This window comes from Cydia splendana, chromosome 14, assembly GCF_910591565.1.
Source record: "Cydia splendana chromosome 14, ilCydSple1.2, whole genome shotgun sequence".
NCBI lineage: Eukaryota > Metazoa > Arthropoda > Insecta > Lepidoptera > Tortricidae > Cydia > Cydia splendana.
Window position 1 is genome coordinate 7,208,834 of NC_085973.1, and position 26,892 is coordinate 7,235,725.

General features: G+C 37.0%; 1 protein-coding gene across 6 annotated transcripts in view; it reads left to right on the forward strand.

Moving 5' to 3' along the window:
• The window catches only part of LOC134797134 (protein sprint), a 197,258-nt gene that overhangs the window by 55,714 nt on the left and 114,652 nt on the right, over positions 1-26,892 (forward strand). For 5 of the 6 annotated variants that reach the window (XM_063769376.1, XM_063769377.1, XM_063769373.1 and 2 more), the window contains exon 2: positions 5,842-6,296. The exons of the other annotated variant lie outside the window; for it this stretch is intronic. In XM_063769376.1, coding sequence (XP_063625446.1) covers positions 5,887-6,296 — 410 coding nt within the window. In that variant the 5' untranslated portion in view covers positions 5,842-5,886. The remainder of the gene's footprint in view (positions 1-5,841; positions 6,297-26,892) is intronic. 6 annotated transcript variants of the gene reach the window in all.

Consider the following 26,892-nt stretch of genomic DNA (forward strand, 5'->3'; position numbering starts at 1 on the left):
AAGTCTAATTACAATCCATGCCTAAGTGAACACGAAAATTACCTACTTCCTCAAAAATTGTTGGTTACATATTTTTTTGCAAAAAAATAATCCGCAAAGATTAATAATTGCCACAAAACACGTGCAACAATATCCCGTCTAAACTGCAATTCATAATTTCTTTATTATGCAAATGCCATAAATGACATCTATCTTTTGTACAAATTCATACAATGGACACCCTCCGGATTCATTTTATATATACGTTTCAAATATGGATTTGAATGTAAACAGTTCCTTTATTTGTAAAATATAGACAAAAAGTAACCCTCAATATTTACGTGCTTGTCAACATTTCAGAAAGTTGTTAAGAAAAGAAGTATACAATTTGTCACCTGGAACAGAAACTTAATAATCCCAAAACCTCCCTGGCAACGGGAATGCATTTATTTTTTAGCCATCCTGTATATCATTATTATCTACAATATCGATCGTAGAAAATAATAAAAGGAACTCAAAAAGTAGCCGTAATTCATTAAGAAAACCTTCTAAGAAGAAGAGCGTATTGTGTGTTAGATACAGAATAAGTACAGGGCAAAGTGAGTTACAGGTTTTTTTGGCCATGTCATCACTTGGTGGTAAGAGAGATGTGATTGCCACTCGGTTGAAAAAAAAAAAGAATTATTTTATAGACCCCTGACATAAATCGAAATCACCCGGCATAACCTTGTTAGACTTCACAGGTGTTCTGTAATAAAAAAAACAATAATAACGAAAAAGGATTGTAGTCGAGTCAGGCACGTATTATTAATAATCCATTACGGCTAGTTGCTTCCGGTTTCGGAACTGTGTTTATTGTCTATGGAGCATCAATAAAACCTTTTGTTCAAATAGCCGAAGAGGAAGCGAAGTGTAAAGAATTTGAATTTGCGGCGACAGTGTCAAAGTGCTTAAAATTTGCAACGGTTTTTATACTTTTTATGCGAGACTCAGATAATTTTAAGTTGAATGCTTGATTGCAAGAAAAGTTATAAAAACACTATTTTATTGCAACACTCGGAATCTACTTCAACAACATCGTGTTTGTTTTTGCGTATTCGACTTCGTTTTTTTCTTGTTACTAGTTGCCATCATTTTGTAAGATAGTTTTTAAATTAGCTATTACGTAGTTTTATGAATTAACTAAATATGATTATGACTTGTGATACCCTCTTCTATCATAAGCCATCAACAAAGCATGTTAGCAGAATTACTGTTGTCTCTTGACCCAATTACCTATTGAATTCAAACGTAAAATAAAATGACAGTCCTTTCCTTAGTTTATTCGCTAAGAGTAAAACCAGTCGCTGCTCCGGCGCACGTGCGTTCGGGTCCTTGGGTAGGTTGCGCAAGCCCTGATTCACTTCAATGTTGACATTCCAGCCTGAGAACCGAGCCTTTTGTTGACTATTGTCTTAAGTAAGTATAGGTAGCCGACTTGTAGCTACACGACTGATTGTTGGTTGGTTTACGGTTGGTTGGTACAGCCAGTGGTGAGGAAAAATTGTGTTTGATTTTTTTAAAGACGCTTGTCAAACAGATGTTGAAAAACAAAACTTGTGAAGAGTTGGAAACTCATTGCGCTATAGGGTTGGAAACTTGGAACACTTGATGTTGTTTATCTATTAGGAGGTATCTTCATAAAGCTCTGATGATTTAAAAGGCCCAAAATGCAAATTTAATTACAAAATGCCTCAAAATTCAACTGATGTAACAAAATGCTCTGTAATCTCACTTAGTTAAGTAGGTATGTAAATACCTATACAAAATTATAGGAAATGCAATAGACGAGTAATTAACAACATACCTGATGTTAATTGGAATACTTTTCAATAAATTCTTAGACTTTCGCGGTAAAAACAAATATCCGTTATCCCACTTCTCCATAATAATGCAATTTGAGAGGCACGTGCTTAATTGTGAAGGCCAGCTTGTTAATTGCTATAATAATGACGATTGCTGGTAAAAGTCCAATTATACTAAACCACCTGCGCTGCGCAAACGCACCTTCCAGGCAGATGATCGGGACAAACTCGCTTAGCGAAAATTCAATTCAAAGAAACCGATTTAGTACGACCTTTAGCGCCATAGACAGTATTGTGTAATAAGAGGTCACTGTTTAGCTGGTTCGTCCGAGGTAAACGCACGCTTGCGGTAAGATGCCATTGGAATAATAAGTCCAGGTAGTTAGGCAGTTCCAAATTTAAATAATATCCGTTTGTCCTTTTTCATTAACAGGGTTGACGAAAAGAGATAGCGCGAAAATTTTATTTTCGATTTTTATCGCGTTTAAACACCTTGTACCTAATTTGAATTTTGGTAACCTGTTACATTGTACATTATCTTATTTAAACAGGAGTTATCTAAAGTGTTAAAGCCATTATAAAGTAATGAACTAGAACAACAATGGTCTTGAGTTAGGTTAAGTAACTTTAATGTTAACTAATATGAGTAAACAAGATAAATCTGCTCACTTTTTTTGTATTTGTTTACTCGTTCTTTATTTATGCATGTAAGTACTTACTGGATACAGTTTTTATAACCTTTTTAAAAATCATACTTAAAATTTTGTGTTTATTCTGATCTTTATGTACTTATAGGTATAATATACCTTGTGGTGTAGGTGTTCTTTACAACAATATAATAACAGGCGATACTTAAGATTCATTTATATGGAGAAATCTGCGTGTGTCTATTTATGGCTCTAGTTAGGAACTTAAAACGAATCCATTTAATATTTTACGTGCAAAAAAACTAATTCAATAAACTATTAAAATTGTTTATTGGCTGTTTAATAACATTGATAATAATTATATAGCTTATTTTATTATACGAGGCACTTGCTTCATCTATTCAGTCAAGGCCAGGTGTCATTACAATTGCTTGCTAAACTCAACGATTCGAAGGCAGAGACATATCATAATCGAATTTAAACTGTTGTGAGACATACTAACATTGAAATTATTCAATGTCAGAGACATACCAGTTTAAAAAACCTTACATTACGATAGAAGGTGTACTACTAGTACCTATCTGAAGATCAAGTTATACTAGTCGAATCAAGATCTTGACTCGCCTCTCGATCTCGTCCGCTTTGCAAATTCTGTTCTACAATGGTCCGTTGACTTGTAAATTTATTGCCGAAACCAGTCAGTCACGTCTCACTGAAATTGTGTTCGAATAGATATTCGTGTTCAAATGACATTATTCCATTTATTCCCCGTGCGACAGGCAAATAGTACACATACAAACGACAAATGTGATTTTTGATCTCTGAATGCCTCTGATGCAGTAAAATAAAATTATAATGAGACAAGTATTGCACATTAAATCGATTAGGTAATAGGAACATTATAAACCCGTCAAAGTGTGCCTTTAGTAATAACATTATTGATAGTGTACCTATGTTATTCCTACTCTTACGATCTATTTATTCTTCCGAGTGTTAATGTTTTTATAATGATAAAATTAAATTATACTGAATCAGGGACCGTTGCCGGTATAACTAAAAATCTAAATATCTCATAGCATTTCTCATAGCATTCACAATATTTATTTAATATTATAGAACAGTATTTAGGTAAGGATAATGATTGATCAGATTAGTTAAATTAATAAGTGCAAAAATATACATAAACAACCGTGATACCGAAATTGAATACCGGTTAGTTTGTAAATATACCGGTATTCGGCCCCTGTACTGAATAGATCAAGATGTATGCATGTTCGAAATTGCAAATTTGGAATGCAATGAAAACGAAATGAATGAAGTAGGTAGGTAACGGTCACTAGTAGTAGTTATATAAGTAGTCACTCACTACCTATATAACTGTAAACTTAAATTTGGGGTTGTTAAATTCGTTGTCATTAAATTCGTGATTTCTGCAATAAAACTAAGTAAACCCATAAAAAGCAAACAGAGTGGTCCAATGCAAGTAAAAAAGGCTGTGACTAACTCATAGAATGGCGCGTCCCTAATCGATATTAGATAATCTGACACTTTGGACACGCTCTTACGCTCTAACGTTACATTGACGGCTTCTATTACCGCTCTAGTGGAAAAAACACCGTATTTTATTATGTTTGTAACACTTTTCCAGAGAAAAGAAAAGCATTTGGGTCAATCAACCTTCGGAAGTTGTTATTCTGTACAGTAACACGGGAGTTTCGAGGTCATTTCTCATGTGATATATGTGGGTAATAGAAAATAATCTATAATCATACTAAAATTGCTCATACATAAACATTCACATTTATTGCAATTATCCATTAAAGATTTTCAAAGTGAACGGCCAACGCTCGATTACATGGATAAATCGTTGGATAATGACTAATGATCACTTTCAATATTTATCATACCAATATAAGAACTTAAGACTTTATTAATGTGCTGAACAATAGTATAATGATTACGAGAAACAGATGGCGTTAATATTTACATTAGACTTCAACCTATTTTTATAGACATCACTTGTCAAGACAATAGTACGAAGTTCCCATTCGTTATAAAAGAAATTTATCTTTAGCATTCCGCTTGGCAAATCCTCATTGTATCTTGTTCTCATGCCATAAAAGGTTTCAAATACACACGTGAATATACCTAATGAGCACACCAATACACCTTACACATTCATCATCAGAACAAATCTTTACACTATAACGAAACGAATCTCTATTGAATTTGGTAATTATGTAAGTAGCCTAATGGTTGTGTAATAGTGGTGTAACGTTGTTGCGCGTGAGTGGACCGGGGCATGCAAAATTGACCGCGTCCGCCGGACGGAGCGGCGGCGAAATTTCTTCGCGGCTTCTTAGACGAGTACCTACTAACAAAACACTTAAACTGACCATTAACAGGCCTTGTCTCGTCGCGATAAGGTTGATAAATGGGTTGTTACTTTGTCGACGATGGTACATTCAAAACAACGTTAGCATTAAAAGCTCTGTGCTTGATGATCAGGTTGTTTTAGATGCTACTTGACAAAATAGACCGCGGGTGTATTTAGTTTGTAGCACGTAATAAATCCTAGTTTCTGTGTGTTTGCTTCAGAATGTTCTTCACTAAAATAAAAAGTTTCCGACTGAAGTCGATACAAGCTTTATTTGCAATATTAAATCTAGTTTTCAACTCTTCACTGCAGTGCAGACTGCAGATTGGGAAAATCGGCCCGCAGTTTTATCAAAATACAAAAGTTCTTCCTTTCATGCTGACGTGTGCAACATATTCATTTTAATGAAATTGATTCCGAAAACAAGCCATTAAGAACGTATTGAGTTGATTTAAAAAGAGAATTGAATTTCCGTAAAGAGATGTGAGAGCGGGTCAAGGTGAGGAAACAAATGAGTTTCGAGTTTAATCTGAATGCAATTGGCAACAATGGGTGATATAGGACGCCAAGTTTAGCATGACTATTACCTGATGCTGTTCTACTTTAGATTATGCACAAATTAAGTATATTACTTCTATACATATGTGTGACTTTCTGCTTCGTTTTACAATAAATATTATTGGTTTAATCGCCAAAAACTCTTTCGTAAGTACTTGATGTTTACTACGTCTATTACAGAATGATATTGCGGAACACGAATACCTATTAACCTAAATTGAACCCTATTGTGCGATGGGTTCTTCATTCAAACCGGGACTTGATAAACGTGCATTCATAACATTTATTGACGTGTCAGGGACTCGCAAGTCGCAATTAGTCTTCATATTAATCAGTTTATAACTAGGCCATTTTCATTAGTAGAGATAAAACAACTCTGGAAATAACTACAAGGTTTTGATTATTAGCGTCTAACATCGTTGTTTCTTCTTTGCAGACAAAAATGTAGATGTGAAAAAAAGTTTTACCTACAGTTGGGACGATGTCAGTTGACCAGGCATCCCCTCTTGTGCCCATCAAGCCACAAGTGTCTCTGCAGAACAGTGCGCTGATTAAAAACAGCCATAATAGGAGCAGTTTCTGTGGAGCGATTCCGTCGCCGACAAACGGCAATGGGACGTTCAAAACTTTCGCCGTGAACCGTAAGAGTTGGAGCGGGAACGTGACGATTCCACTCCAACAGTTCAGCCCCGACACCCAAACCCCCCAGCTCGGGACCTTCCGCTCCGGCACCGGGACGTTCCCGAGGAACAGGGAGCGGAACAATAACGGCTCCAACGGAATATTAACACCTAACGGGAACTCGGTGCAGGCGTTTAGAGGAAATGAAGTGCGGAGGAGCGGATGTACTAACGGCCGGCGCTACGCTGAGATCGGAAACTGGAGTAAAAGGTTAGTACGGAAGCTTTGTCTTGTCATTGATTAATTTATCTTTTATTTTTCGTGAGTTTTCAGTGGAAAACCCAACGGCTGCTGCACGAATTTATAAGCCTGATCAACATTTCTTTTCTACATTTCAATTCCAAAGCAATTAAAATTCCTATTTATTGTTTATTACTGCTAAGGAACGGAATTCGCTTCCGTCATCTGTATCTCCTGAGTACCTACATAATAGATTTTTTTAAGGAAAAAGCAATAATATGATATTATTACGGATCCAATAAACTACATCTTAATTCGGTCCTGTTGTCATTTCGAATCAGAACAGGGTAAATTACTTTAAGTTTCTATGTAGCAGTTTCAAAATTGTATTATGAAAGCAATAAAAACTTTATTACTACCTATCCCTTACAACTACCAAGTGAAAAGCGTTTTATTAGATTTAAACAAATAGCGTCCCCCAGGTAAATAAAGTAGCTAAGCGTAGCTTGTTCCGCCAACTTTTACTAGGGCCTATTCATTTTCTCCTTTTTTCATCCCGAGTAATTCTGTAACAAGTTTTTCCAATTTCACTCTCGTCCCTTTCATTTCCTCCCTCTTGGCGTGTCTCGGCTCCTTAATATTACTTTTATTAGCTGAAAACGTTTAACAAACATTGGTTTTGGAATCTAATAAGGATTGAATTTTATTTCAATAAAGGTTTAGATTACTCTCAAATGCAATTTAGATCGAGAAAGTGTATTAGTATGATTGTTTTTCAAATAGTCTTGGTTCATCACTTCTGATTTCATTTGAAAGAGAAAACTGATTGATTTTAATGCGTTCCATTTCGCCTGCTTCATTTTACGCGACGCGATCGAAGATGGCGGAAGAATTATTGAGATGTTTACCGCAAGTTTTTATCTAATCGTAATCTTCATTATGTTTAATTCGCGGCGTGTCGGAACTTTGGCCATAATTCTTGCTCACTCAATTTGGGGCAGACTATGTCGCTCGATAAGGCCCCGTCCAATAATCCGGCCGTAGTGTTAGGCCGTTTTGCCGCAGTAGACTTATATGATCAGTACCTAATATTTATTAACCTAACCTAATTAAGTTTCAAAATTTAATTGTCCGTGACCGATCGCGGATTTGGCTGCTAATAGTGCTGATTTTTCGCAAACTTGATTGAAAGATTCATGGTATAAAGGGGCCCACTGATTATCAGTCCGCCGGACGGTATCGGCCTGTCAGTTGTTCGGAACTATCAAAATTTTGTCCTAACTGACAGGCCGATACCGTCCGGCGGACTGTTAATCAGTGGGCCCCTTAAGATCGTAGTATTGAAGCCTACGGCCGAGGGTTATGTTGCGTCCAGTGTACAATTTAAGAAACACACTTTAATCCACTGACGTGTTCCTTGGGATCCAATACAACGATGATTTAGTTATTTTCATTTACGGCACTACAGCACATACTAATACTAGTAGACGCGAGCCACAAAATTTCTAAACTAGCCTACTGGATACTCCAATCCTTGTTATACTTACTGTGCTTCCAGGCCATTTTATTGGGGGTTTATCGCGACATGATGCGTCGTCACTAGCACTGATGTTATCGCTCTGCTATTTAGCAGTATCCTTTAGCGTAGTCGTTCATTTATTTTGTGGACTTCGTTTGCTTCTTTATCTCTTATTCGGTTGTTTGTTAATTGCGTTTCCTTTAGCAAACGTTTGTATTTCGAACGTTTTATATTATTTTTCACTGTACAGATTCACGTGACATTGACTCAGAGCTTCGCCACAACCAATAATCAAAATATTGACAGATAAGTACAAATCTTGCGCAAACATTCAATAAGAATTTTCTCCACTTCGAATAATTGTATTTATGCAAAAAAAAATTTTTTTTTAATAATAGTTTGGTAAGACAATATCGATTTATTATCTTTCAAAATAACTCTAATTGAATTGCAATGCAACATACCATAAGTAGCATATCCTCATAAAACTAGTGGCTCTGTGAGCTGTAGACCTCGCGAGCAGAGCTTTAAATAACATGGTGCTAAGAGCTTTAAATATAGTAAATTAAAAAAAAACAATACGAAATGTATGTGTAAAAAAATACAAAAAGTTATAATATCCCAGCATACAATTACTGGGGATCGAACCCAGACCCTCTGTGCAAACAAAAAAAGCGAACGTTTACAAACTGAGCCAAATAGTTCTTAGATATGCTGACGAAATTTAGCTACTCATTCTCAAGTTAAATTTAGTTAAAATCAAATATCTCAATACCTCCGAAACCAGCGAAATAAATGTTCTGAATGTTTGGCCATTTAATCTATAAACATATCTCAAAAAGAATACACTCTTATGATACCGATACGACTATTTGTATAAGCGCGAGCTATCACAACTTTACCATTTTGAAAAATTTTCAAAATCCGGCTCGACAAAAAAAAATTATCGGTTTATAGAATTCGGTTACAAAATTTCACGAGAATCGATTAAGAATTGCGACCTGTAGAGGAGAACATCCGGACATACAAAAGCAAAACGCCCGAGTCAAAACGTAGACCTTCGCTTCGCTTCGGTCAATAAGCAGATCTCCTTCGAATATTACTTCGAATAGTGATGTGAGTCTGTTCTGTATGTTCAATTACATTTTTATCCACCGTATAACGTACTAACATGGTACATATCTATTAATACATTACACAATTAAATTACTTAAAGTCTTCTAATTGAAATTCATCGCACTCACGCATAATCCGGCCAAGCAAGGTTATTTCCCAGCCATTGTCTCGTGTTGAAGATTATTTGGCAACGCTTTGCATAAAAGGGAAATCCACTATTTATCGCAGGTTCAGTGACTACATTATGTGGTTTTAGATCTAGTGTTTCAGTCTTCCTCTTTCCATTTTATGGATTAAATTCAGAATATTGAACAGCTGAATTTGCGCACTGGGTACAGGTACCAGTTTCTATAAAACTTTTTCTGTACTTTTTTGGAACTTTGAAGACTGATTTTTGTTTTTTTTTAGTTGTAATTACCGGTATTAGTAACATAACATATATAAGTGTAATTATTTATTTATTATTCATTTATTTTCAAACAGCGGGGGCCTAACGCTAGGACATGTAAAAAAATATCTCAAATTGTCAATACACACGAAGACATACAGAAATCGACCTAGCCCCACGGTAAGCTCAATAAGGGTTGTGTTGGGGATCGGATACCCGTATTTTTTGTATGGGAACGAAAACGGTATTTTTTCGTTGTTTGTTATTTATTTCATTTCTAATTGGGCAATCTAATAATACGAAGTCGTAACCTAAATACACAACTGAGTCCTACATTTCGAGTTTAAAATACTTAATTCGAAAAATATGGTTATGTATTTCGAAGTTTTTGCAATAAACCGGTTCCGATCCCTGGTTACTAGACGATGATAAATAGTGTGACAGGCCAAGACTACCAAGAAAGGCTTGTTCGTTAAAACATAAAATCAGTCTCGCTCACAAGGTAATAAATAAGAAATTTCGATGGATTACTTAGGTACTAGTAGATTAGTTTATACAAGTAATTTGGCTACGGAAAGTTAAAATTTTCTATCACAAGGTGATTCCATTGTTTACTCTATGATGATGGTCATAGACAGAAACCGCAATTGTGTTTAATAATACTGACACGAATTGCTACCAACAGCTCATAAGCGCATTTCGCAACCGCGTGACTCATGACATGACTGATGGTCGAAACCAATAAAGATCCGTATGCAAACCCGAGGCAATGACCTATTTCTGCAGTGTATTTTGAGTTTTCGTGATATTACCTATCTGGATTTAATGCCGGTACCGGTTTTTGAACAGGTAATCTCGCGTTTTTGTTTATAGGTACCTACATTCAAATATTATAATTTTGGTGAAAGCTTCTTTACTTGACCGATATTAAAATCTGGCCGTAAAAATGATTATTTTACATAATTATCTTCGTCATGATCTAAATTTTACTCCATATAGTAAAATGACAGTTCAGTTGCAAACTTGGTACAAAAAGGGATGATTCGGTAGTAAATTGGATAATCAAGTTTTATAGTCTGGGATGTAAAGAAACAGCTTATACATATAAAATTGTTAAGTTAAATTGGTGAGTTTTCCATCAAACTCACATTTTTTCAAAAATTTGCCTTATAGTTGTCATGTCTTGAGCCGTCATTAAGACCAGTCGAATCGGCCCCCAGAATGATTGAACACTCAATCATACCGGAGAAAGTGGTTGTCAGGAATTGCTTGAAGATTTACTCGGTTTATTGATTCCATAAAATATGGGTTGCGGCACCGGCATTATGTAAAATGATTCACGGCCTGATTCGAATAATACTTATAAGATGTCATAGCGATACGATACTGTCTGTCAGTGTCAAAAGTGTCATTTTTTCATTCGAACAATACTTATAAGATGTCACAGCGATACGATACTGATCTGTCAGTGTCAAATGAGACATTTCTCAACCACGAACGTCACTTTTGACAAGGGATCGAATACCGGTACCTATATTTTTCATACAAATTAACCAATGTGCTATTTCGATATCACGAATATTTTAAACCTTAATTTACTATTCTATTATGTCAATGTCAAAGAAATATTGTAAATGCTATGAGATATTTCGATTTTTAGTTACTTATACCGGTAACGGTCCCTGCTTTTGACACTGACAGATCAGTATCGTATCGCTGTGACATCTTATAAGCATTGTTCGAATCGGGCCGTCAGTAAAGCTTGGTAATATTTGACGTTATGGTTCGTCTTTGGATCGACACGCAAAGGAAATGTGCGATGAGTCACTGCGAATTAAATAATAGAGACGTCAAAATAATGCCTGGTGCCTTTTTCTATCGGCGTCTCTATCGCTCTTGCATATTTGTGGGATAGAGAGGCAGATAACGTTTTCCGATTTTTCGATGTTGGCGGTAAACTAGAAATCTTAGGATCGTCGACACCGCTGTTCAAAAGATGTTGACTCAAAGGATTTCAAAAAAACGCAACGCAATAATACGTCACTGGTGTACGTAGGTAAATGGAAAACACACTAAGTAAATAAAAAAAGAAAATTAATTGCTCTTAGGTCTATGACAAAAAATGACAGTGAGCAGTTTCGCCTTCATAGCTACTTATATTCGACAAAATAAAAATTATTCCATGTGTGCATAGTCTATATCAGCGGTCGGCAACCTTTTTTTGCGTAGTTTTAGTAGCGTAGTTAACGATGAGTAAGTTGACGCGGGCCGCACTTTGTTAATATTTATAACTTTATCAGACATTGTCGTTTCTCAATATTACATAGCCAAAGAGGCTCGCAGGCCGCAAGTTGCCGACCGCCGGTCTATATTATCAAGATTAAAATACGTCAATGTCATATTCCTTACGCGTTTCCTAACATGTGACAAGTTTGGAGAAGTTATAATCCAGCGGTAACATAACAAGTGTCGTCGAGTTTAAAAAAGGTTCTTTCAAGCGATGTACGCTTACGTCTCGAAGGGTCGATTTTCAATAAACACCAAGGTTAAGAATAGCGTAAGCGCCATCGCCTCAAGGTCCCTTTTCACAAGGAGTGGCACATATTGCCCGTCCGCCATATTTAATCGGGCGCCGACAAAAGGTCGTCGGGGAAATAATTTTCCTCCGCATAGACAGGACGTCTTACTATTGTGAAAGGATTTCAAAGACCCTTTTCAATGTGAACAAGTTTTTAAAAAGGTACCTAATGTGCTCATAGGGTCGATAAACTTGAATACTTTTACCTTGAGACTGAAGCATTGCAGCTATGATTCATATGTTATACCTATACCTGTAGTAATACATATATTACCTACGTAGAGTACGTAGTGATACATATATGTAGTATGTACATATTTTAAAAAGGCGGTTCTACTTTTAACTCATTTTGCATTTAATTGAATATTTTATTTAGTTGGAAATTAGTTGTAAATTTCAACTTATTTGCATTACGATTACGTTATTCCGTAAAAATATAAAATGAAAGGAAGGATTATGTATTCCTAATGGTCAAGTTAGGATACCTTTTATTTTTTTTGCCAGGTTTGGTGTCCCACTGCTGGGCAAAGGCCTCCCCTCGCTTCCTCCACTCAACCCTGTCTTTTGTAGTTTCCCGCCAATCCGGATAAAATGCGTCCAAGTCGTCCTTTTAACTTACTTTTAGTACAACTTTTATTAAATATTCAGCATAATTTTCTTTAATCACACGATTACGGCCTATTATAATACGTACTTAGTTATAATATAGGAGCATGCGACGTTCCCCCAAACGTCAAATTATTCCAGCTAATTATGAACATGACTGTAGCATAATCCAAATCAAATCGAATTCTAATTTCAGATTAACGTGGCTCGTCGGGTTAAGTCTGATATTAATACTGTACCAATTATTAATCCTATCTAATGCCAACACGTAAAATTTCATAGTACGAATAAAGTAGGTAATGATAATCATTCCGAAAACATTACGCGCATTTATAGTCGGAAATAAAGGTTCTTTTATTTTAAGTTAACCAAATACACTCGTCTAGGTGAAGTTTAATTACGAATAACGCGTTAATTAAGATACTTAAAAGAGTGCTTTTACAGAGAACATAATATTTTCATTCACGATACGCAAAGTAAAATGGATAAAAACCGTAACACAATACCGTTACAAAGTGGTTACTTGCCTCACGTAGCTTATTCGTCCCAATTTACGTATATCGTCACAATAAGATGACACCTGACGGTGATGTTGACTCAGTAAATAACGTTGCAAATAACGAAATTCGGTATGCTTTTATATTGAATATCCGGGAGGCTGTCGCGGCCTCATTGTTTATTCGGGCCGCGTGGCGGGGCATAAATATCCCTGTCCTCCTCATTACAATAACTTGGGCCTGTTATGGACGTCCCCGGAGGCAGAGGCGGATGCCTGCCATTGCTTGTATTGGGTAGACTCGAGATCGCAATCTTACCGTTATAAGCTGACCTCAAGAGCCGTAATAACTATGAGTAAAAGGAGAACGTATTTATTTTGGATTTTTGAGCCTGCGACTCACTCATGCTTAGAGAGCGATTGGAACGAAACATCTGATCCCGTGGGATGTCAATCACTTAGATAATGGAATTCTAGAACGATGGCGATGTTAATTATTTACAGGTTACAGGTGAGGACGTGTTATTCATTCATAAGTTCATAACTCAGTTTGTAAACTTTTGTAGAATTTGGGAGACTTAATAATTCCATTTCCTTGTGTCGACAGCTCATTGGTCGTGTTCCATCAGGTTCTGTGGTACATTTCGCCATTTATGTAGGTTTTTGATATAATAATTTATGTGTATGTGGGTGGGTCAAAACATGGGTTCAAGCCTCGGTTGTCCCATATACAGGGTGATCAATCCAAATGGGTCAGTATGGAGAAGTCGGAAACTATGAGAGATAGCGAAATCTGTTCTTAGGAACCATGGCTTCGATTTTAGATTTAATAATAATGGCATTTTTTTTTTTTAAATCTATCATACATAACCGGGATTCGAACCTGGTCAATATTCTTGTTGTTTGTTTGTATGGCAACTTTTAAACAATGCGTGATAGGTGGGGGGTGCTCGACCAAATATCATAGAGGGCCCCGAGGCAAAACAAACTACATTAAAAAAATTCAAAATGGCCGACGTTTTTTTAATTTTTTCAAGTTGGTCCGAGCGCGCTGAGATTTGGCATGCGGCGAGCCTGGGGGCCCAAGATTACCATGTCAAAAAAATTTTTGGAAAAATCCAAAATGGCGGCGGACACGGGCAAAGTCAAATTTCCAAGTAGGTTAAGCGAGCCCGAAGGGCGAGTTTCAGGCCGGGAGGCCGAAGGCCGACTCCGGCGGAGGGCCGAAGGCCCGGAGCCTCCACCCCGACTCCCAAAACGCGAGGCCGAAGCCGAGTAAACGAAGGCCGAGCTCCGCGTAGGGCCGAAGGCTCGAAGCGTCACACGAAAGGGGGAAGTTGGAGCTTAAACACGACCCAACACTTTTCCTATTGGGAGTCGGGGTGGAGGCTCCGGGCCTTCGGCCCTCCGCCGGGGTCGGTCTTCGGCCTCCCGGCCTGAAACTCGCCCTTCGGGCTCGCTTAAGGGGCCGGTATATGACGTTTTCGATTTAGACCTCACTTTGTAACCATAATTTGTTCAATAAGTGTTTAATAATTGCATTAAATTACACGTAAATTTGTTCACGAAGAAACCGTGTACCGACTCTTTGTGCCATTATATTTTTAATTTGCTGTTATTCTCTACAAATCGACACTAAAAGTATCAAAAAATCAAAATATGGAGTTCCGTTTGAGACAGAAGCAAAACAATTTTGTCTTTGACAGTAATTGAATTATTGTATGATTCTGAAAGCTAGATAATTCAGCTACCAATTTATTATCGATTTATATTTTTACTCACAAAGACAACACAGAAATTCAATCTCAAATGTAAACTTTCGAACAATTTCCATGCATTGACGACATCACTCAAAATTCTTCTTCAAGTCAGATGCCCGCTGGGGCTACACCGGAGCACACGTGTACTTCTTCAAATGAAAATGACAGCTTGATTTTCTTGCTTTTGACAATTATATTGACATTAAATCATATACGCACACGAGAAAGTATACCAGTAGATAAATTGTATTTCAAAAAATAGGGTACATAAATATCTGCCTTCGTCTCATTTAAATTTGATTTGCTGTTATAATGGTTGAAAACCGCAGTAAACTATCTTAAAACAATACGATTACAGTCGAATTTAAGTATTATGTTCCTTCAAAACTCGCTTAAAATGAAAAAAGTTTAAAGACTCATCTTTACTGATTGGGATAAATTTTTATTATGCTGGTATCATTTTGCGTCAGTTTAAAAACGTATTTGACTTCTGTACGTCAATGAATTTTGATGACAATTGTAATCTTGTATTATATTATACAAGTTTTATCTTAAAATATTGCCTATTAACAGGAAGAGTTATGTAATTCGTATAAGTAATACCTGAAAGTCTTGTACCTAGATCTGTAATACCATGGATTGCGACGAATAAATGATAATGATTATGCCGTTCGTTCCGTCTATATGTATAATGCGTGTACGTGCTGTTCTCTGAAAGTACTAGCGAGTTTTTGCGGCATTGGAGACCGAGATGAAGCTTACAGGCCAATGGCGCTCTAGTTATTGTTATGTATACCTATGTATCGAATGTTTTATAAATTACCTATAAAAAGCAATGTTTTATTTCGATTAGGTCTACATTTTGTGCATATTGCATATCTGAAGTATTTTCGTACTAAACTTGAAACTTTCGTTGAAACTAAATAAAATAATTATTCCACATGTACAGTCGCCTGCAATTTATGTTACACAACGAAGGCCGCAAAAATATCTGACACGATCTTATTTGTAGAATCATAAGAACATGTCACATATTTTTGCGGCGTTCGAAGAGTAGGTACCGTCATTATCACCAACTTTGCCCGCTTTTTTTTTAAAACGAATTTCTCAAAAAACATCACATATGACTTTTTTTGCTCAGCACGTCCATTGTGATCAAACGCATCAGTTTATTTGAAAAAAATATATTTTTTACCCATTTTTTTGCGTTTTAGAGGGCGGGCAAAGATATCCGGGGTTTTCGCCAACATTGCCCACGTCAATTTGGTATTCAAATACAGCTCGTATGATGATGATGTCTAAGGATCACTTAAAGGTTTTGGGCAATCCTACCATTCCCTGTTAATAACTTAGCGATAAGTGTAAAAACTTTAAAATAAATTTGCTGGGCAATGTTGCCTACCCGTTTTTGCCCATTTCCAAATAAGGCTCGCCTAAGCATTTTACAAAGGCTAGGGTTGTCACTTTTGAGAAAATCTGTTACAATAGTTTAATGGCCAAAAATATGATTTTTGTTGTGTTTTTCATTCGTTAACGGGATAAAACATCTAAATAAAGGATAATAAGACAAATTAAATACAGTATATATTTATAAACTTATTTTAGTGTACAAACATAACCTTCTTTTACTTGCGAAGTTGGGTAAATTAGATGAAAGTGACAACCCTAATCCGTTTTTGGTGGTGGGCAATGTTGGTATGGATGCCAAATTACCGGATTACTTTGCCCACCGCTAAACCGCCTTTTTAGTTTAAATCTCAATAGACATAATCTATGCTTCATGTGTTATAACTCAAACCCGGAAATATTTGTCAAAGGGTTCTCAATTTTTTCTACTTGCATTTATTATTTATAAATTTTTTGCCCGCCGAAATATACCCTATATTAGACAACTCGCTCAAATCAAAATTCCCAAGTCAAGTTATGCACAAGTTTGGTATATAGTTTTGTCAGAAATATAACCTATATTCTACTAAAAATAGCAGGGTGGCCATAACTATTATATTTTTTCTACATTAACGAATTTGTTTAAAATTGTCGTTTTGGGCAAAGTTTCCCTGGAGGCAAAGTTGGCGCTAATGACGTAACATATTATTGCAGGTGACTGTACATAAATGTTTCGGTGATTTTGAGATTATTTTTCAGGTTAGTTTACTAACAATCAAGTTATGCAGATACCGATTTCGTGAACGTATAAGTAGTAAGGTACCGCTATTGTTTAGCGATACCGATTATTTTTGAAGGTAAAACTATACCGGTTGAAATATAAAGATATTAAAATTACAGCAGGGACAACCATTTTTTATAGGTGTACCTAAACCATCATTGGCCGAGCGTTAGCAAAGGTCTCCGTTTCAGCTTGGGCAAAAATGCTTTTGTATGTTCTCCTTTGCAGATCACATTTCTCAACTGATTCTCGTGAAAATTTGTAAGCAGGTTCGATAGAACTATTCTGTTTCGCTTTATCCGCCAAAATGGAATTGCCACCCTGCTGAAATTTATTTATTTAAATTCCTATTGAATGGATTTTGCACCTTATGAAAAACCGTATAGAGTAGTAAATAACATTTTACATCTGACTTAATGACATCTTGTTTTATTCGCTTTAATTGTACAAAACGCGTATCTCGACAAAGCAATATTAGGTAGTAAAACAGTCAACAATCAAATGAATTAAATAGGTACGTCACGTGTGACATGAACAGACAAGGAAAGCAAGATTAAATGCATTGTTTCTCTTTCATCTTTCAATGGAACGCTTTTACCCTCAAAGGAGGCTAGTGGTCAATACTAAACTAAAAGTCCAATCTTAAAAAAAACATTATGGGTCACTGACCTGTCGCAGTAAAGTGAGGTAGTGTGCGTGAAGTGAGCTTGTGTGTGAAATGGGGTAAATTGACAGAATCTGAAATTTTACCCACCGCTACCGTCCCCTTAACCTACTTGGAAATTTGACTTTGCCCGTGTCCGCCGCCATTTTGGATTTTTCCAAAAAATTTTTTGACATGGTAATCTTGGGCCCCCAGGCTCGCCGCATGCCAAATCTCAGCGCGCTCGGACCAACTTGAAAAAATTAAAAAAAAGTCGGCCATTTTGAATTTTTTTTAATGTAGTTTGTTTTGTCTCAGGGCCCTCTATGATATTTGGTCGAGCACCCCCCACCTATCACGCATCGTTTAAAAGTTGCCATACAAACAAACAAATAGAATATTGACCAGGTTGGAATCCCGGTTATGTATGATAGATTAAAAAAAAAATTGAATGCCATTATTATTAAATCTAAAATCGAAGCCATGGTTCCTAAGAACAGATTTCGCTATCTCTTATAGTTTCTGACTTCTCCATACTGACCCATTTGGATTGATCAGCCTGTAGAGCAAAAAAAAACATTTTCGAAAAAAATACAAAAAGATGGCTTTAAAATGTAGTCAGGACGACCACAGACGAGAGGTTAGAATATGAGGAATTAAATAAGAAAATAAGAGACGGGTGTTTTACGAAAAGTTGCCCTTTCACCCCTTTTAGGGAAAACAGGCACGGCTTTGTGCATCTAAAGAAGTAGATCCTGTAACAGTTAGTAAATAAAGTGCATTCGAATTCGGCGCTACAAAGTCGATATCCATGCAGCTGGAAGCCACACGGTCTGGCGAGCACGCAGTGGACGTGTGTCTGATACCAAGCAACCCTGTGCTCCACGGACATTGTGGGGTTTCCGAACGCATAGTTGTCGAACGGTTAGGCAAACCAGCTTAACCCTTTGAACGCCACGCTATGGAACTGCCAGTTAGTTTTAAGTAGGTAAATAACGACTTGTTCGATCTCCTATTTGTGGTCTGGTCTGGTCAGTCCGACTACCTTATATTTCACGTCATTTTATAAGGAATAATATTCTATATTAATTAGGAATAGGTTTTGACTTGTTTCTGGGCTAACATGAAATAGCCTTGCGTCTGCCTATTTGGGCTTGTATATATGTCGCAGTCGGATCGTATAATCCGCCGTATTACATTACGGCTAGCCGTTTTCAAAAACAGGGGCGTTTTGAAATGTGGCGGTTTAACGATTAGCCGGATTGAATGCGGCTGAATGAGAATCCGCCGGAATGTATTCGGCGCTATACGTTCTTCAACACGGCTAGCCGTAATGTAATACAGCGAGTCATTAGCCGCCGCTTTGACAGTTTTTAGTTCCCATTTTTAACACCCGTGGCGCTGCCTGACAAACGCTGGGGTGTCCATCAAATCTGGAGTTCGTCGGACTGTTTCTTTTCAAAAAACGTTTCCTTCGCAACTTAACTAGACGGAGCCCCGCTTCGCGGGGCTCCTATTTCTGAGCGGTTTGCCCTTCGGGCATCTGAAGCTACCTAACGAACCTAACCTACCTACCTATTGATTTAGTGAGACGTCTGTGAAAACATTACACTTTGGGGAAAAAAGCGTAGGTAGGTAAGTAGGTTAGGTTCGTTAGGTAGCTTCAGATGCCCGAAGGGCAAACCGCCCAGAAATAGGAGCCCCGAAGCGGGGCTCCGTCTATTTAAGTTGTGAAGGAAATGTTTTGGAAAAGAAACACATGTAGTGCGGTGGGACCATGGTAAAAATAAATTAAATTGCAAACATTGTCAAACTCCGGTTATGTAGGCGACCGAAAGAACTGGTCACTCTACAATCTAAAATAGTAGTACGATGCGGCTAAACGTAGGCCGCCTCATTGAAGAACGTATCGCAATGACAATCCGGCTAATCGTCGAACCGCTGCATTTCAAAACGCCCCTGTTTTTGAAAACGGCTAGCCGTAATGTAATACGGCGGATTATACGATCTGACTACGACATATAGACCATTGAACATTTTTAAAAATCAATCAAAATTGTGTCATTTATTTCCTACGAATTTTTCCTTGACTATTTACCTAGGTAAGTACTGATTGCAAAGATAATGGCACACTGTTTTTCTTTTTTTATTTCAATATCAAGAAATTACCTCATGTCGTAACTAAAATTAAACAGGCGCATTTATTTATTATATTTTACTGAAACATACGGGGGCTGAAAAAGAAGTTCAAAAGGGTTCATGCAAAACTATGCACTGCACTTGGCTAGACTGCCGTGTGTATAGATTTACGAAATATTTTGTTTCATTCAACTGTCAGACTAGCCTAGCGATGGTAACAACACACCTTGTGCACTGCACTTGTTTGTTATGTTAATTGGCCTGATTTGCACAATAAAACAAGTGAAATGTCCTAACAAGCACAAAGTGATGCGTTGTGTTAACTCGCCATAATTGTTCGAGCGGCCGCTAACGTCAGTAAATTGTGCTTGCGTGCTTCAAAAACGCGATAATAGGTTATAGAATCCTGTTTCACGTGAATTTTAATATCATACCGCATGTAGGTTTTACGGAAACAGTTATTATTAAGTATTTGTTTGGCTCTCGCTACGGCATGATTCGACTCTTACCCCCTTATTCATAAACGCTCTACAAACCTTAATTAGCTAATAATCGTTTGTCTTTATCTGTCATTTTGACTTTTGTATTTGTAAGAAAGGGATAAAATATAATTTAACTAAATCAGGCCCGTAAAGTTTTATGAATAAGAGGGTAAGTCTATTCAGCAGTGGTGGACTGGTGGTACGTCCATAGAACTCGATACCCACCCGGTTGTCCAACTAGATACAACTGACCTGAAACTGAGTTTAAAGGAGAAAACCAGCCAAATAATATCCAGCTTGCCCAACTGATATGTTCCACGCCGCCATTGTTATATCCAGTGCCAGTAAGCTAAAGTTCAGAAATAAATGCATCTACGGATATGAGGGAGGCATTCGAAATTATTGCGGTCATCGCTTTGCTTTTAAAGTAAATATACTCAAGACCAATGAAGCGAGTGTAGTGAAATATAATAAACAAACGCAGTGCCCTGTATACATTGCTCTCGATAGTAGTTAAAATGCTTCATTCTGTATTTCATTGATGCCTGTTAATTAAATGGCGCTACGAGTACTAAATATGCCATTCTAATCGCTCGGCGAAAACCAGTGAGTTAATCATTCATGCAGATCAGTATCAGAAAGCTCTCCGATTGCGTATAATTATTACAGATTTCGAAGTCTCGGTAAACTGGTTCGCCCAAGAAGCTCACACTCGTGCATCCAATGAGAATATGCAATCACTTGCTTTTGGTAGCTATGGCTACCAGCCGTGACCCTTATTACCTAGGCAATACAGTTCAATGAAAAAATCAAGCAAGCGTAAGTAGATATGCGTCCATTTCGCTGTCCACAATTGAACCGTTCATTCACTGTCCATGACGCCGCTAATTGTAACAAACCGTTCCTTTAAATTGTCTCGATGGATGCCCCACTTAAACGCTGAAATACCAGCTTTTAACGAGCCCATTCTGTCAAGCGGCTTTTGAAAAGCGAAACGTTTTCACGCGAAAATTGACCGGCAAATGAGGAATGATTGTCCACTATTGTCTGGTAAAAGTATACTAGAACAAGTACGAGTAAATATCATTCAATTGTTTTATTTCCTGTTACATAAACTCGAGCTGGTATATTATTTGCTACTTTCAGTTTTAGCGTATTAGTTATATTGTTGTTTACTTCAGTTCGCTACTAAAGCAATCTATGAGAATAGATTTGATTGAGTGAACATTCTTGGAACATTTTCCTAGTAACCTTAAGTTCCGTAACGACGTTGAGTAATCAAGTTGTTCGAACGTAGTTTGGAGGCACGTTTGATAAGATCTTGGTAAATATTAACGTTATTTGTGAAAAGTGAATTACTTGCGAAGACTGAGACTTACTGTTAAGACTGAGTCAGACGCAGTCGTCGCACTAGTAGGGTTTCCGTCTGCCGTCTGATTTGTGTGGTGACTCATCATATTCTTCAGGGTATTGTACCTATATGTTTGAAGTGCACACGATACCTTACATAACACACGTGTTTTTAATATAGGCACAGTATATGTACTTGATATATATACATAGGTATCATTAAATTTAAAACTGGAAAAATTACTGTCTTGAGACTTGAACTCACGGCCTCTGGTTCGATATTCCAGCGCTCTGCCATCTAAGCCAACAATGATTAAGTAATTTTTCCACTTATAAATTTATTTTAAGCTTAATAGCATCGTTCGCAGACGTTTCTGCTTATTAAAAATTAAAATGGGTATCATTGTACTTGCAAACTGGTTAGGTGAAAGTAATGTTCTGATTATTAACAATGCCATCTTTTTGACTATGGCCAGAAATCGATTGACATTTTAAGAAAGTTCCTTTTCCTTGATATCAACGTATTAACGTACAGGACGTTCCTCTAAATTAAAATCTATTCACAAACTATAACCGTACATAATCGAGAAGATTGAAGCAAAAACCGTTTCAACCTGTTTCATAAACCGACTGGAATCCGGACATCCAAACAACGAAACAATAGGCGCCAGGGCCGCGGGTACGGCAGGTCAATCAAAAGATAAAGGCTTTAGGCCTCGGGCCTTAATTAAGAGCCGATCTAAGCGGATTGACACTGCCCGATTAATACTGCGCACAATGTCCGTAATTCTGTATCAATAGACCGTAATGGGTTTGGTTTGCTCGATGTAGCATCGTGTATATGTATGAGTCACAATTAGATAAGTAAAGATTATTTGTTTTTGTGATTGTGATTTAGACAAGCGGTTATAATTTTCCTGTTAATTAGAAATAAAAATCTATTATAAATAATCGTGTTGATTAATAATTCAATTGGCGACAGAAATGTGGGGATTTCTCGAACTGATCGTAACAAATTGCCGGCCGTGTCATAGTTTTCTCCGCTCGATAAGTAAACACACGCTTCCACTTAAAAACTTATGTCTAAAATGCAGTTAAGCAGATGAAGAATACTTGAGTTAAACGTATATCCTAACAAGTACCTCTAAAGTAACCCTTAAGAACTTTATACGGACTGGGGAGTCACCAAGGCAACAGCCTGCCGGGATATTCGCAGGACGTCAAATTCACAGTATTTATTGCAATTATCTCCGCTTTCCAGTCTACTGGGTAGTCTACATAGATCATAGGGTGTGAGCTGGAACAACGAAAATTCAATCACCGGTGTTAATTAAAATAGTTGAGGAATTTTCGACAGACGGACGAATCTGAGTAAAGTTCGGCTAGGATATTGAATTTAAGTTAAAGGTATGTAAAAATCGAACGGATAGGATTCACAATGATTATTATATTTGCGTTATTACTCGTATCTTTAGTTATAAATAGACGACCGACCCGCCCTGGCTTCGCACGTGTTACGTAAAACCTTAACAAATTATACACCTAAACCTTCCTCAAGAATCACTCTATTGATAGGTGAAAACCGCATGAACATCCGTTCAGTAGTTTTCGAGTTTATCGCGAACATACAAACACACAAACAGACAGACGTGGCGGGGGCCTTTGTTTTATAAGGTGTAGTGATTTTGAGAATTTTCTAATACCATAAAAACATTGTTTTGTTCTTTGCGGGAAGCAGTAGGTACTAAGTATCAGAGATTTGTTCTGACATCTATTGACTATAGCCATTAGCCAATAGGACATTTGCCAAATAATACGAGAGAAGCAACTAAATGTTATCTCTAAATGAGGATTAGGGAAGAATTAGGCAAATCGGAATAGGTAATCAGCGGAATATATTTGCTACGAGAATGCTCGAGGTAAATTGGCGGGAAGGAAGCTTAATAAGTATTGATGTGATGCTGGCACTCAGCCAGCGAGAAAACGATTCTAACGGAAATATTCCGTTTGCTTTCAAAGTACAGTCCAACTAGTATGTACAATTGTAAGTATAGGACCCCGATCAAGGATCTTCTTCTTCTCAGCATATTTGCGTCCACTGCTGAACATATGCCTCTTTCATGGATTTCCATGTTGTTCTGTATGCGGCGGTTCTATGCCAGGTCGGCCCTGCCGTCTATGTCGTCCGACCATCGGGCTCGTGGTTTTCCATCCCTCCGGCTTCCCCGTCGAGGTCTCCAGAACAGTCGCTGGCCCCCATCGGTCGTCGGACACATTAAACCACAGATGACAGCCAGTCTACTTTGCCACGTGTAGACATACAGTCAGCAGCAATAGTTGCTTAAGGGGCGAGGTGTTCAAAATGATCTTGACGCGACTTTATTGTTAAGAGAATAAGAGCACTTCTAGGTAATTTTGAACAACTCGCCCACAACTTCTGCTACTGGCTGTACAAGCTTAGCTGCCAGGCGGTTCTTGCTGCCTTACGACGTTTTTTCGGGAGAGGGATAGTTAGATAAGAAGTCTGGAGTAAATTTATGGTATAATAACTATTCCTTTATCACATATTTAATTACACAAACGGGTCTACCGCGATATAATTTCATTGTTTTTACCTTTAATTCCGATTCCGTTTCGATTTCGTTTGTGTAATTAAATATGTGTACAAAACGCGAGAGTTTAAAGTGTTATATTCCTTTATCGTTCGGCGGAGTACAGAATTTAACGTAATTCCATTACTTCAAAGTCTTTAAACATTGAAGAAGTTCGTTATAAACACTCTTCAACATTTTAGATTGTTATAAAATTTGCAAAATACATTTTAAACGTAGACAGATACTTTAAATTAACAACAGCGCCTTAGTATTTCCAAACAATCTTGACAAAACTTGAAAATATGTAATTATAATAATTTTAAACTTATCATATTACGAAATACACGAGATAGAAGTTTGTGGAAATCGCGATACTCACTGAAATATCTATGATTACAGGAACTGAATAATCCACTGTAAGCTCAGCAGAATAATATCCATTTAATTGATCGCCGTTAAATCCGTTAAATTGAAAATGTTTTTGTTTTGCCACCGGGAGATTTTGCTTTTATGGGATCCCTTGTTTGTGCTCTGTCGCCTACGGGGCTAATTTTGAGAGCCGATCAAATTACACCAATCGACAGGGAAATTGATAAATAATAAAAACCCCAGTCAGGCTACTGTCCTATTCTAGCCCTGTTAGTCTTTTTTGGGTTTACATGTCAGAACAATAATGCCACGCCGTTGTGTCTATATTATATGTGTCTATGGTTTATATAATATTGGCATTGTTGCCTGAAATTAAGTTTTATTTTTTACTTAGTGATCCAATATCCAAATATTAAAATATTTTACGCTACTATCTATGTATATTCTTTTTTTTAAATGTTAAGCTTTATGCGGTGTCATGTCTAACTATCGATTTTATCCTATTCTTAACCATAAACGGTAACATTCGCAAAACATTGACGGAGTTTTTAATCGGCGTCTGTTCGATTAATTTCTTGGTGTACAAAGCTTTTGGGCCCAAGGCAATTTGTTAAAAGAAAATAAATATACGCGTCGACTTTAGAACCTCCTCCGTTTTTTTCGTCGGTTGAAAACAAAAGAGAGCCGTGTAGCCGGAAATTTGTTTTTTGTCTCCCGATGAGACATTGCTAACATCACGCTGTTATTGGCAAGAATCTGTCGCAAATATTGAGAGCCGATCAAATTACCCCTATACACCAATCGACAGGGAAACTGATAAATAATAAAAACCCCAGTCAGGCTACTGTCCTATTCTAGCCCTGTTAGTATTTTTTGTGTTTATATGTCAGAACAATAATGCCACGCCGTTGTGTCTATATTATATGTGTCTATGGTTTATATAATATTGGCATTGTTGCCTGAAATTAAGTTTTATTTTTTACTGAGTGATCCAATATCCAAATATTAAAATATTTTACGCTACTATCTATGTATATTCTTTTTTTAAATGTTAAGCTTTATGCGGTGTCATGTCTAACTATCGATTTTATCCTATTCTTAACCATAAACGGTAACATTCGCAAAACATTGACGGAGTTTTTAATCGGCGTCTGTTCGATTAATTTCTTGGTGTACAAAGCTTTTGGGCCCAAGGCAATTTGTTAAAAGAAAATAAATATACGCGTCGACTTTAGAACCTCCTCCGTTTTTTTCGTCGGTTGAAAACAAAAGAGAGCCGTGTAGCCGGAAATTTGTTTTTTGTCTCCCGATGAGACATTGCTAACATCACGCTGTTATTGGCAAGAATCTGTTGCAAATATTTTTTTTAAACATTGTCTGGAAATCTAATGTCAACAACAACGTCGTTGGTGTCACTAGCATCTGAATTTGATACTGACAAAGGATAACCCTAAGCGGTGATTAGTGAGTTTATGAACCGAAAGAGTTTTAAGGTTTGTATCACAAGTTGCTAAACGGGAGGTGTTGCATATACATTTATTCACTTAAGAATAATGTTGTTTCCACATCTTTTTAAGAATCTCGCTCGCTTGACATCTGCTTACTGTATCAGCACTTACTATTAAAAATTACATAAGCGTCATAAAATTAAGGCCGTGTACCTACAACATATCTACGATAAATTGATAGCACGATATTTATTACCCATGAGGCCTTGACGGTACATTTGTTTTTGACATTCGCGTAATACTATTGCGTCGAGACTTCGAGAGTAAAAGCAATACAAGTACACATTACGGAATATCGAGGCGATCCAATAAAACGCCTCTCCGATACGAAGCCAGTCTGACGGTCTTTACAGCATTGTTATTGTCAAATTGGACCTAAGTGCAGACGACTTTAAGTCTATTTTCTGGTAAATTGGTTTAGATTCAGTCCGTATTAGGTTACCAAACGCTTCGGGCTGGCTACCGTAAAGCATTTCGACTGATTGCTTTCTTAACCATGTTACTTCTTCTTATGCTGTATTTTAAATTGAGCTTTATGTTGTTACGGATTAAAGTTGCTTTTAGAACAAAATGTTTAAATAAAATACGAGGTTGTTAAATTTTCAGTCTTTTTTATTTTGTCTTATCGTCGTTCGCTATTTAATTGAGGACATACTGATCTGATACTGTTGTCCATGTTCTATGTCAATTGGGACTTTTCATAGGGTTTGAAAGACAAAGGAATTCTTTTATTTTTTATCACGGATACCTTTTTATATTTTTCACTCGCCTTCAGCTTCTTCAGTAGTTATACCTAATATAGATAACTACTTATATTTTACGTTACATTTCCGTATGACTGCAAAAAAATTATACTCGTAGGTAGGTACGTCATGTATTTTTCTCAATTAGGTACATGATTATCTGCTTTC